This window comes from Lepidochelys kempii, chromosome 6 (genome assembly GCF_965140265.1).
Source record: "Lepidochelys kempii isolate rLepKem1 chromosome 6, rLepKem1.hap2, whole genome shotgun sequence".
Classification (NCBI taxonomy): domain Eukaryota; kingdom Metazoa; phylum Chordata; order Testudines; family Cheloniidae; genus Lepidochelys; species Lepidochelys kempii.
Genome location: NC_133261.1, coordinates 27882585 through 27895272, shown reverse-complemented (window position 1 = coordinate 27895272; position 12688 = coordinate 27882585). Strand labels below are relative to the sequence as shown.

The following is a 12688-nucleotide window of genomic DNA, read 5'->3' as shown; positions in this document are numbered from 1 at the left end:
ATTGAGGGCCACGGTAATTATTCTAGTTAATTAAAAAAAATAAATTTTAAAAAAAATCCTCACTATCTTATTAATTGCCTGAACAGAACTCAGCTTGATGGGTAACACGGAGTATTTGCCCTCAACACCTCCAAACACTAGGAGTGAAATCCTGACCCTATTGGAGATACAATGGAAGTCTTGCCATTGATTTCAATGGATCTTGGATTTCACTCTAGAGTTTTATTATATTATATTTAACCACTCACTTCACATTAAAAAACAAAACACTTTTTAAAATAGGCTTTGTAGTTTGCTGGGAAATCCAAGCAGCATGGAAATTTCATTTCCTGCCTGAAGCAGCAAAACATGGAGCCAGTTAATTTTGATTTTCCTGCTATTTCAGAGCTCACTATAAACTAAAGAAAACATGTTTTGTTTGAACTATGCAGTTCTTTTGTTGAATGTCTAAAATTTAAAAATTGCCATTGTCAATACAGTTGCATATTATATTCCTAGGGGTCCCTCTAGTGGCTAACGCAGCAGGCTAATTTAGCATAGCCAAGTAGACCATAGAGTGGGCTGCAGGTGGGTTTACTATCTTCTGTCTCATCGTGTTTTCACCCAGAGAGAAACTGCTGAGGTTTTTCTCAGAGTAGGACATGAAAGAATAAATTCTTAGCACTTAGTTTCCTGCCTCCCAAATGAGCCAAAAGACTAGGCAAAAATCTCAGAAATCCTCTATGAGGGGTCTAGAGTCATCTTTTGTTAAAAGTGGGTAACAACTTTTTCTAACATAATTTGAACCTTCTGATTTCGAAAACAGTTGTTACCAAGCTGAATTTTGATGTTTAGATCTTCAAACTTGCAAACAAATATGGCCACCAAAATTCACCAGAAACGTTTGACATACCAACAGCACGTGTGTGAATTTGTCAGCATCAAACTATTTGGCTTAATTCCTTTTCAGTCTATTAAGAACAGAAAATGAGAACACATCATTGTTTTACCACCTATTGCACCATATTCAACTTCTTATGGCATCTAGTCATCTATGTATCAGGATATTAGAAATAAGTTACAATAACACATAGTTTTCTCCTTTTCTTGAATACTTAGTATTTGTTTTATGGTACATAATGCTTTGTAATTAGAATAGAATTAACATAGAAGTAATGGTGATACAAAGAGAGAGGACAACAGTAGTTAGATGAGACAGTGATTTAGGACACTCATATTGGTTAGAGTTTCAGAGCAGCAGCTGTGTTAGTCTGTATCCGCAAAGGGGTACTTGTGGCACCTTAGAGACTAACAAATTTATTTGAGCATAAGCTTTCGTGAGCTACAGCTCATTTCATCGGATGCATAGCTCATGAAAGCTTATGCTCAAATAAATTTGTTAGTCTCTAAGGTGCCATAAGTACTCCTTTTCTTTTCATATTGGTTAGAGTGTAGCTAAACTATGGAATTGGTAGTAAGTCTCAAGAGAGCCACACCAGTTTCCTACAGTGTCTGCATTATTTGCCCAGAATTAAGTAGAGAAAATGTGAGTGAAGCAGGTGAACAAGGATTGCTCAGAGTAAGGGAGGCAATGGTCACCAGAAAAAAACAGCAAGACGTCATATACAGAGAGGCCATTGACAGAATTGAGCCATCTTTCATTCAGAACAGACAGTATCAGTTGTGTGTCACAGAAATTGCTATGCCCAATACACTAACAAAGGCAAAATGCAGACGTAAACATCTGTAACTGATGTCTCATGTGTGGCAAGCTGTAGTGATCCCAATAAAGACACCAGTGTCCATAATGCAAGACAGTACAGTACTGTGAAGATAGACTGGAGATGATACGTGTTTTGTGAGGAAGTGCATCCTAAACAGAGACTCATCTCTTTAACTACAATCAACATGAGTTAACAGTTAATGAAGGCAACTGTATTGGATCACAAAATTAGTGTTTGTGTATCTGGAGTAAATGACCTCATAGCTGCTGAAGACAAGTATCACCTGACTTGTTAAATCCCATTTATGAGGTCTGTGATGAAAAAGAGTGAGGGCACTAAAATTACTGACACAGCAATGCTTTGGCTTCAAAATGAGCTATCTGATGTTTGGCATCATTACTGCAAACTTGCAAAGGAAACTGAAATTGAAATTCTTCCACACTCTGGCAATCAATCAAAGATCATCATTCAAGGAAAAACTCCAAACTCATATTAGGGATTTAGTTCATTTCATTTCATTTCATTGCCTGATGGGTCTCCTGCTGAGAGATAAACACTCTTAGTTCTAGCCAAGTATAAATATGTACCTATCTCACAAATAACAGATTCTCACCAACATGAGGAGATGGCCATCTCCATTTACCACCTCCAGGAAGACATATTTCTGTCACTGGTACATGTTTGCATTGAAAATTCAGGGAGATACTTTGCTATAGAGCTTTCAGTGTCAGTGAGGATAATGTAGCTGCTTTCATTCCAAATAGCATGTACATGTTCCCACTGCCTTAATTTATGCCAGGGCTGAGTTCCAGTAACTCAAGGCTTGGCAGTTTATAGCCCTGGCGTGTCTGGGCTTGCCACATCAGTTATGAATGTAAAATAATCGCTAGAGCCCCAGCACCTAATTGATTGAGCCCCAGCACCTCTTTCATTACAAATTAAGTCCTGCATGTTCCCCCTCCCACTGTATGAGGGGTAGTCTCTTCTTGAGGACAATGTGATGAAGAGAACTTTGAGAAACAAGAATCAGTGCAATTCAATGTGTTTAGTATGGCTCAAGACAATATATATGGTGTGAGTGGTGCAAAGGAATGGCCATCAAAGCATATAGGCCTTGAGTGCACCCTTCATTAGCCAACAAAGTCAAAACAACTTGTTTAACTTTTAACTTTCCATAGGGGTGGCCACTGCACTAGTTATGAAGGAATCCTAAAGGTGGGGACAGCCCTAGCAGAGAAAATCCTATAAACTATGGATGCTAGAAACAGTGCTGTAATTCCTTCCAACCTGACTCCCAGCTGACAATATTGACGTACATGATGCTTCTCTGGATGGCAAGCGCCCGTTCCATGAAACCCAGATCGCTGCTTGGCAAAGAGGACCTGCCTCTGAGCTGATGCTGGATGATCTAAAGGCAACAAACAGCAGCACAGCATTCCTGATGCAGTTGACACCATCATACCACCCAATGTAAGAAATAATACAACAGAATCAGTATTCAAGGACTGTGTTTGCAGAGAGTGGTCCCCTGAATCTGAAGAAAACTGCAAAGCTGCAGTGCCGGCAAGAGTTTCTGTTGTGGCCTTTATCATTAAACATCAAAATGAGAACCCAAAATGTGGATGGACACATTTCAACCACTTGCACGTGACAGCAGAAGCAGAAACAACCACCATTGGATACTTGTCAATCATTCAAACCCCTGCCCATGAGCTATACACCCTTAATACTCTTGCAAACATATTATCCATGCTTGGGCAGAAGTATGTGGTTCTAATATTGGTGAAGCTCTGATGGAACTAAAATGGGCCACATCGGAGCAGAGGGAGTGGCTTATTCCACAATAAGGCTCCATATCTCAATGAACTTTCAAAAATGTATAGGCCAGCACACACAGGCTTCAGGGTTAGCAGTTGCCTGTACTGAAAGTGGAGCTCATGGACCAATTCCAACAGAACAAGATATGAATGGCCAATCATATGCCAGGGTGATGCGGATCCACACACTGACATTTCAAGCATGGTGGAGGCTGCTTCTTCTACAACTCTTGGACTTTATAGCAGCTTATGATCAAGAGCTCAAAGAGGATAACATCAAAGCTGATCAGTCACATTCTTATGGTGAGCTCAGTTCAGTTCATGCCTCACAAAGATTTTGAAATCTCACCCTCCGCGTTTGTGAACAGCAAAGGTGAAGGTCGTGTGAACCTCAGGTTTTGGTGGCAGTACGTGGAAAAGTAGCCCTACGGCTCACATTCAGCTGTGCCCAGAGAGAAGGAAATTGGGAGCTGCATCTCTTCACCTTCAAGTGTCTGCGGCCAATCTTCATGAGCCATGACCACACAAACTCTGCAAGGTGGGGTGCCATCTACAATTGCAGAAATGCATCCGTTTCCATCTGAAGTGCTCAAGGAGTTCCAGCAAGAGAACTTTGTTGCCAAGAGATCATGTCAGAAGTTCAACTAAATGTATTAAATTTTAGAATGCCTCGTTTAAAGATTCTGATGCTTGTTATCCAAGGGAAAGGGATGTACATTTCATACCCTATTAGACTGGCAGGTTTGTTGTGCCAGCGTGTGAGCACAACAAAGCATAATCCACAATCAGAACTTTGACAGGTATAACAGGCAAATCATGCTTTTCTTCAAACATAGGAGACCCAGTCCTTGGTCCTGCTGCTGTTGCAAAATGCTCTCCTGTGTGCAGCAAAATGACTTGAAACTTTCCTTAAAAGTTCAGCTGATGATTCCCCTATTGTGAGGGGAAACCTCAGCTACCATAAAGCTGGCGTGTTCAGCTACATGCCATCCCCTCCCAACTCCCCGTAGATAGAGAGTACATTGGGGCTCAAGGGCACATTCCTTTCAGAAGCAACTCCCTAGTTTAAGTGACTATTGTGATGTACAGTAACCAAGCTCTTCAAGTGACTAGTGATTTCACCTGTCTCCACTTTTGGGAGCCCAGGTTGAGATGTTAAAGCCTGTCTTCTAGGTGCCTCAAGCAGGGGCCCTCAAAGTGGAAGAACACAAAATCTCTAGGCATTTTTGAAAAAAAAATGACTAGTATCTTCAAAATTGCATAACAATTTAATTCAGCTTTTAGGGCTTGTCTAGATGGTGATTTAGTGCGTGGTAAGCGAGGGTGTAAATTTACAGCAAGCCACATGGACCTTGGAACCATGCACGAAGAGAGCTCTAGTATGCTATCTAGACGAGCTGTTAGAGCACAGCTGTAGGTGACCATATTTTTCCACTAATCCCTTGCTTGCTTGCTTGGTTGCTTAAAGTAAGTTTTACTGTAGTTATAACAGAGAAAAAATAAATAACTTTCTATTATGACATGATGAAATTCAACACGATTCCTGATATGGGAATTTAAACGTTAACAGAAACAGGATTACAGTCAAAATAGTCAGAGGAAGAAAAACAGACAAGTGTGCACACACACACACACACAATTTTAAAGCAATCCAGAAGAATTATGCAGGCCCCCATGAGAGAAACAAAACCTGCTATTCTCCTCAACAGACAGGGTATGGATGTCTTCCTGCTTTCATATTAATTTTTGACCTGGTGTGACACAGGGGAATTCATTCTCCAAAATTACTCCCCCTTGCCCCACCCAAATAAAGGAAAGGAATCCAGTCTGGCAGAGGCAAGACAGGTGAATTTAGAGCCTAAGGAAAATAGCAAGATCTATATCATGGACACCGGGTATTTAGAACATAAATTATCTTAACCCTGAAAGGCCTGAAGCTCACCAAATCCAAAAAAAAAAAAAAAAAAAAAATACAAACCATGGCAGTTAATACCATCTCAGAAGGCAGAAAACAATTGAAGGAATGCGTCATAGAAAACAGCCATCTGAAAGAGTTCAACATTCACACCAAGCTTTATTGGGCCAGATCCTTCTCAGCTGGTGTAAACTGGAATAACTCCATGGAAGTCAATGGAGCTATGCTGATTTGTACCAACTGAGGCTCTGGCCCTAGGTATCCAACAACCCCATTCAGGAAGCTGCTCAAGGAGGCAGCAATATTGTGACACTGAAAGGAAGGATTTTGATGCAACGTATAATCTGTTGGTGGTAAAAGAAATGCAAAATAACACCAGCCATAATACTGCTTTTATGTAGGGAAGGTCTATGCATTACTTATTGAAGTTACTTATCTTGAGGGAGAGTTTCTGCAGCTTGAAGAGGTTTTGATTTGGAATCTAATGAGCAGAGAGTTAAGAGAGGACTTGGATTGTGCCTCAGTGCCCTGAGGAGGGTGTACCAGGTTTTCTGCAGCTGGGGAGAAGTCCATGTAGGTCACTTGTCTCTTGGCAAGGACATTCAGAGGGTTAACTAGCTTCACTGATACATTTATTCCGCATCCACTCTGGTGCATTTAGTTGAACACATCACCTAGAAAATGTATAAATATGTAAAGTGTGATCCTTTTAGATGTCAGATTCTGATGGTCATTTACCCCTTATTGGTGCAGAGACATTCATATCTATTATTTGCATACACATTTGCTTGACTAGGCTCCTATTCATTCCCTGAGTACAGCGATTGGTTTCAGCAGGTGCTACTGCTGTTTTCTTTTCTTTTTATAGGTTTAATAGGAAGGGTGCATTGGCTATACAAGAAATGTCTCCTTTCACAATAGGAAAAGGAAGCAGCATTCAATGCCTTTTAACCTGACACACTGCATAGCAACTTCAATAGCACAGGTGGCCAGTCATGCCCATTGCAAAGGATAGCCAGCAGGTAAGTTCATTTATAATATATAAATTATCACATGCACAATAAATCTTTTGCAGACTCTGCAGAAGTCATTCAGATTGTTAAATGAATTCATCTCTGGCCTTTAAAACTTTTCCTTTTCCGGAAAAGGAACCGGGGTTCCCTCTTATTACTGCTCTTGGCAAGCCTTTGGAAGTGACATTGGTGCTGAGGTTGAGGAGGAAACCAATGGCATGCTCCATTGTTTTTTCTCCTTTCTTCACTGGGCAGTTGTGAGTAGAGAAGATATAGAATATCCACTACTGCCCTCCTCTCCGTTTGAGCACTGGGAGTGTGTGCAGTACTTCCTGGGAATATTTCTGGGACATGAGCTTTTACGGGTATAATGTTCTTTGTCTATGCACAAAATTCCCTTCCATACAATGCAGGGTTATATTCATCACTGTTTTGTTCAGCTGTTGAAACAAGCCATGGGACATTTCTGCTTCAGTGTTGTTGTTTTATTAATTAAGGATTGTTTGAGCTGCTTTAGACCTCAGCAGAAGTCTACTATTGCACTCCCCACTGCATATGTGAACTCTATATTAGATGTGGGACAAAAACAAAATCCTGGATCTGAACATCTCAAAATTTATCTTTGTAATGGGACAAATCGAAACTCTGGATGGGGCCCGCATCTTCTCCAGGGCCCAGATTCTGCTATGATGCAGCTGCTTTGAGTTGGCAGTGTGGTACAACACAAACTCTAAAACCAGTTTACCTGACCATGAGAAAATCCCCCTATTGCAGGGAGAATCCAACAAATCCAAACAAAAATTTTCTAGACTATGCACTGTGGCTGCTTACTGTACTTTTAAATGCTCCTGACATCATGGAAATTAAGAAATGGTAGACTTGCATGGCAATTTTATAATTTATAAGAGTCAGCATTTTAGGTGAGGTATATTTTATGTACACTGAAATCAAAAATAAATTTAGATGAAACATACAATGTACCAGCAATAATTAATATACCAGTAATAATAAAACTTTGTATTTCTACAGCTCTATTCGAACTTTGCATTTCCATTGCTAACATTCCAGGACCCAAAAATGCTTTGCAAAAATTAATAAGTGATAAGCTTCACAACACTTTTGTGATGGGTGAAGCATGACTTTTCACATTTTTCTAGATTTTGCACTACATAATTGCATCCGATGAAGTGAGCTGTAGCTCACGAAAGCTTATGCTCAAATAAATTTGTTAGTCTCTAAGGTGCCACAAGTCCTCCTTTTCTTTTTGCGAATACAGACTAACACGACTGCTACTCTGAAACCTATAATTGATAAAAGTCACTTTTTCTTATCTGAATATTTTTCAAGAAAGGGGTCCAGGTCATCAGCTATGTAAATTGACATAGCTCTGCTGAAGTTAAGGGAGAAATAATATTTTACATCCTTTATTCCCACCATACTATCATAGTTACAGGGCAAACAGTGCCTTATACCTCTTTACAGTCCCTTATGAGTACGTTTCTCAGGTGACAGGTTTTGCTACTTTCATCCCTCTTTGGGTGGGTCCCCATGGTTGTATCACTCTTAGACAGGATCCTGGAATGGCAACCTCCCAATTCCAGCCACATTAACATGACAGACCCAAATGAATCGGGCACCTGTAAGTAACTTCTCTCTGGGTGCATGTGATCAACAGCTGATCAAAGGGTCTCAGGACAACTCCTTCTAAACAAAGGTATTGTCTATCCACGCAAAGGTACATGTCAAGCATAGAAAAGGGTTAAAAACCACAAAAGTCCCATGTCTGGGTCTTGCTTATACCTTAGTACTTCTCTCAAACCTTAAGCAAACTTATCTGCCTCAGACACATCCCATACAGCCTCTGACTGCCCTGCTGTATTCTCTGCCTCTTTGAGTCTTTCTGTTAGTGTCTCACCTTCCACAGCTGGTGGTAACTCCCCTCGTCCTTTCTCCAAGGGGGTGCTTTTAAGTGCTGAGAGTCCTTTTGATCACTAGACTCTAGCCTTGGCAAAATGGCTGCGTAACTTTTGGCTGGTGCCTGGAAAGAGCAACTTCTCAATTAATAGTTCAGCCATTGTTCCCCTAGCTCGCTTGAAGTTGTTTACCCAGGGAGGTCTCATCTCTGACCATTGTTCACTTCCAGCTTGCTTCCTAACAGCCCCTTTTAATTCACCTTCCTGCAGTCAGACAGAAAATGTCAAGCTCATAAACTGAGGTGCATGTACTATTCATAAAAAACAACAACAGCTATTCCCCCTCATTCTCCACAAACAGATTGGCTGTCTGTTGTGAGGGTGAATATTTCTCTGCTTTCTGACTGCATAATCAAGCACATAAGAACGGCCATACTGGGTCAGACCAAAGGTCCATTCAGCCCAGTATCCTGTCTGCCGACAGTGGCCAATGCCAGGTGCCCCAGAGGGAGTGAACCTAACAGGTAATGATCAAGTGATCTCTTTCCTGCCATCCATCTCCACCCTCTGACAAACAGAGGCTAGGGACACCATTCCTTACCCATCCTGGCTAATAGCCATTAATGGACTTAGCCTCCATGAATTTATCCAGTTCTCTTTTAAACCCTGTTATAGTCCTAGCCTTCACAACCTCCTCAGGCAAGGAGTTCCACAGGTTGAAGAAAAACTTCCTTTTATTTGTTTTAAACATGCTGCCCAAGATCTTTCTCCTGATTAGCTGTAGCTAAATTAGCCCCCATCATATTGTATGTACAGCTGGGGTTATTTTTTCCAGTGTGCATTATTTACATTTATCCACATTAAATTTCATTTGCCAATTTGTTGCCCAATCACTTAGTTTTGTGAGATCTTTTAGAAGTTCTTCACAGTCTGCTTTGGTCTTAACTGTCTTGAGCAGGTTAGTATCGTGTGCAAACTTTGCCACCTCACTGTTTACCCCTTTCTCCAGATCACTAATGAATAAGTTGAATAGGATTGGTCCTAGGACTGACCCTTGGGGAACACCACTAGTTACCCCTTTCCATTCTGAAAATTTACCATTTATTCCTACCCTTTGTTCTCTGTCTTTTAACCAGTTCTCAATCCATGAAAGGATCTTCCCTCTTATCCCATGACAACTTAATTTATGTAAGAGCCTTTGGTGAGGGACCATGTCAAAGGCTTCTGGAAATCTAAGTACACTATGTCCACTGGATCCCCCTTGTCCACATGTTTGTTGATCCCTTCAAAGAACTCTAATAGATTAGTAAGACATGATGATGTCTTTACAGAAACCATTTACAGAAACCATCTTGACTTTTGCGCAACAATTTATGTTCTTCTAGGTGTCTGACAATTTTATTCTTTACTATTGTTTCGACTAATTTGCCCGGTACTGACTTTAGCCCATTTCAGTATAACTGAAGCTCCAACAGTGTCCCTACTCTTGCACCCCTCTGCCTGCACAATGCAAAACCACCTCCACAGAGGAGATGGCTTAGTTGAAATATTTTGACTCCCTGAAAGCAAACGGCAGCAGGATCAACTTAACGTTTCTTCCCTCTGTAAGGATAACGCAAGTATTGTAGCAGTTACTGACATCTTCAAAGGCAGAAAACAATTGATAGGTTTTGTTATGGAAAACAGCCACCTGAAAGAGTTCAGAGATCATACCAAGCTTTACTGGGCCAGATTCTCCTCAGCTGGTGTAAATGAGCGTATCTCCATGGAATTCAATGGAGCTTTGGTGATTGGCACCAACTGAGGATGGGTGGGTGTACTCAGGATTAGACTAACAGCAGAGTTTCCATTTGTTCTACACGAACGTTAAGATTCCACAGAACTACTTGTAGCAGCAGGGATTTGAAGCTGTATCCTTGGCCAAAAAAAAATAAAATAAATCCTTCTCATCATTTTTCTACAATGTGCTATGTACTGCTTGCCTGCCTAACAGCTTGTCTGTACTGGGAATATTTGTACCACTATTGCACCAATGCAACTCCCCAGTATTGTTGCAATGCAATATGGGGCTTGCACTGATGCAGCACATCTACAGTGGGGATTGCAGCTGCGTAGCTACAATTGTACAAATATTCCCAATGCAAATATCTCCCACACTCCACCCAAGAAATGGATGCATTCCTTTCCTGAAGCTGGGTGTGTGGATTATATAATCCATTTTCTGCCAGGTTTCACCCATGGAAACTAGACCTGTGAATCCCACTTAATATAAAGTAATCCCCATAATTGGTCACCATGGCACAAGGTGCCCACCACGTCATCTCTGTGGGCAGACCAGGAGCCAGGTACCACAGCCCAGAAAGTGGGCAAGCTAGGCTGTAGAGGGAACATAGCCAGGCTACCCAGGAAACATGCTGCTTCAAGTGTACTATCTGGGCAGTCCCTACTGGCAGCCTCTACGGCAGCCCAGCCATACATTTAAACACCCTCCCTCAGTGGAACCCCTGAATTGTAAGAATACAAAAAAATAAATTCCAAATCCCTGCCTACCTCTCAGCAGGGGGAATCTTCTGTTGCACACAGCTGGTTTTCACCCACTGCAAATGGGGCTGATTCTAGCCCATAGTTTGTAAAACACTTCAGTGGGTTTTGGATCAAGCCTTAAGGGATGACAGATTCTAAATAGGTGTTTTCCTCCCTCACACCCCAAAAATCCCACCCTCAATAAAACCCAGTTAAAGGTTGCTGGCATGAGAAACCCAGTGAGGCTAGCCCTTTAAAGCAAAGAAATGTCAAATTAGCGGAAGTTTCTGTAACGTTCCTTCACCCTTACACATCACCTTAACCAGTTCCTCTAAGTCAGACTACCACAGAACCTGCATTCTGACCATTGCGTTAGTTGGGATATGGATGCCTTGATGAATTGGACAGTGTGTTGAGTGGACATGGGGACAGTATGAGATCAACTATAAGGTTTTACATTACTTGCAGTATGGAGTTAGAGGAATTTGGTGAGTCCTTGCATGACTTCCTCTGCCAGAACTGGACCTCTAGTCTGCTTTGGGGAAGTCCTGATCTGATACACCAAAGAATGATCAGTAGACCAACGCTGTAAAGTGTGGAGGAGAAACATGTTCCCCAATTCCAAGGGGCATTAGTAATAGTGGTATTTCAGATGGATGTTGTGACTAGGGGTAAAAGATGACTCTCAGACCAGTTCTCTTCCTCTGTTCCCCAAATATTTAAGCATCCATCTGCACCCCTAAAACTGATCATTCACCTTTATGCTGGCTACAGTCAGACTCTTACTCACAGACCCCGCTGTTACCCACTGTTCTTCCCTGGTTCACCTGGTTCTGTGCTCAGCCTCCTGGTGAGTCAAATACGTTGAGAGGCAGTGCCAGAGAACAGCAGTAACTGAGTGTAGGTGTGCTGGCAGCTGCTGTTAGAAGAACTACTTCATGGGCAAAGTTAGAAAAAAATTACATGTAGAACAGTGCAAACTTCATTGTAGTGCATCTGTGACGGACAGGTGTGTCTCTGAGTTTAAAGCTTGCACAGATGGCTGTTTATTTGCAAATGAGATCTGGACAAAGGTGAGACTCACCAGCCCAAATTTTAGAAAAGAAGGACTTTGGGATGTTTATATAATTATTCCAGGAACACTTTTTAGTGCATTCAATGGCTCTGACTTTTAAAGGGGCTGAGCACACAAAGTGCCAACTGAAGTCAATGGGAGCTGCACATTCTCAGGTCCAACCTTCAGAAAAACTCAGACATCCTCTTCCAACTTGTGCTAGAGGTCTGAGCTACAGTGAGCAGTATTTGGTAGCTGCTTTCAACTACCTGAGAGGTGGTTCCAAAGAGGATGGCTCTAGACTGTTCTCAGTGGTGGCAGATGACAGAACGAGGAGTAATGGTCTCAAGTTGCAGTGGGGGAGGTTTAGGTTGGATATTAGGAAAAAAATTTTCACTAGGAGGGTGGTGAAACACTGGAATGCGTTACCTAGGGAGGTGGTAGAATCTCCTTCCTTAGAAGTTTTTAAGGTCAGGCTTGACAAAGCCCTGGCTGGGATGATTTAATTGGGGATTGGTCCTGCTTTGAGCAGGGGGTTGGACTAGATGACCTCCTGAGGTCCCTTCCAACCCTGATATTCTATGATTCTATGAGGCTTTAAAGTCTCAAAGGCAAAAGCTTAACATAAGACTAATTATGGAGTCATTACCATGCCTGCATAATAAAATATTTCAATATCAAGGAGTGCATAAAACCAGATCAACATTTCTGCAGTTTTGCTTTATTTTAGAAACAAAACAGATTATTTTC

General features: G+C 41.5%; 1 protein-coding gene across 1 annotated transcript in view; it reads left to right on the top strand.

Annotated features, from left to right (window-relative positions):
* The first annotated feature begins 1570 nt into the window (after window positions 1-1570).
* Window positions 1571-12688, top strand: part of TRPM5 (transient receptor potential cation channel subfamily M member 5) — a 78312-nt gene continuing 67194 nt past the window's right edge. Inside the window, exons 1-2 of the mRNA XM_073350321.1 lie at window positions 1571-1715; window positions 3002-3173. Coding sequence (XP_073206422.1) covers window positions 1571-1715; window positions 3002-3173 — 317 coding nt within the window. The remainder of the gene's footprint in view (window positions 1716-3001; window positions 3174-12688) is intronic.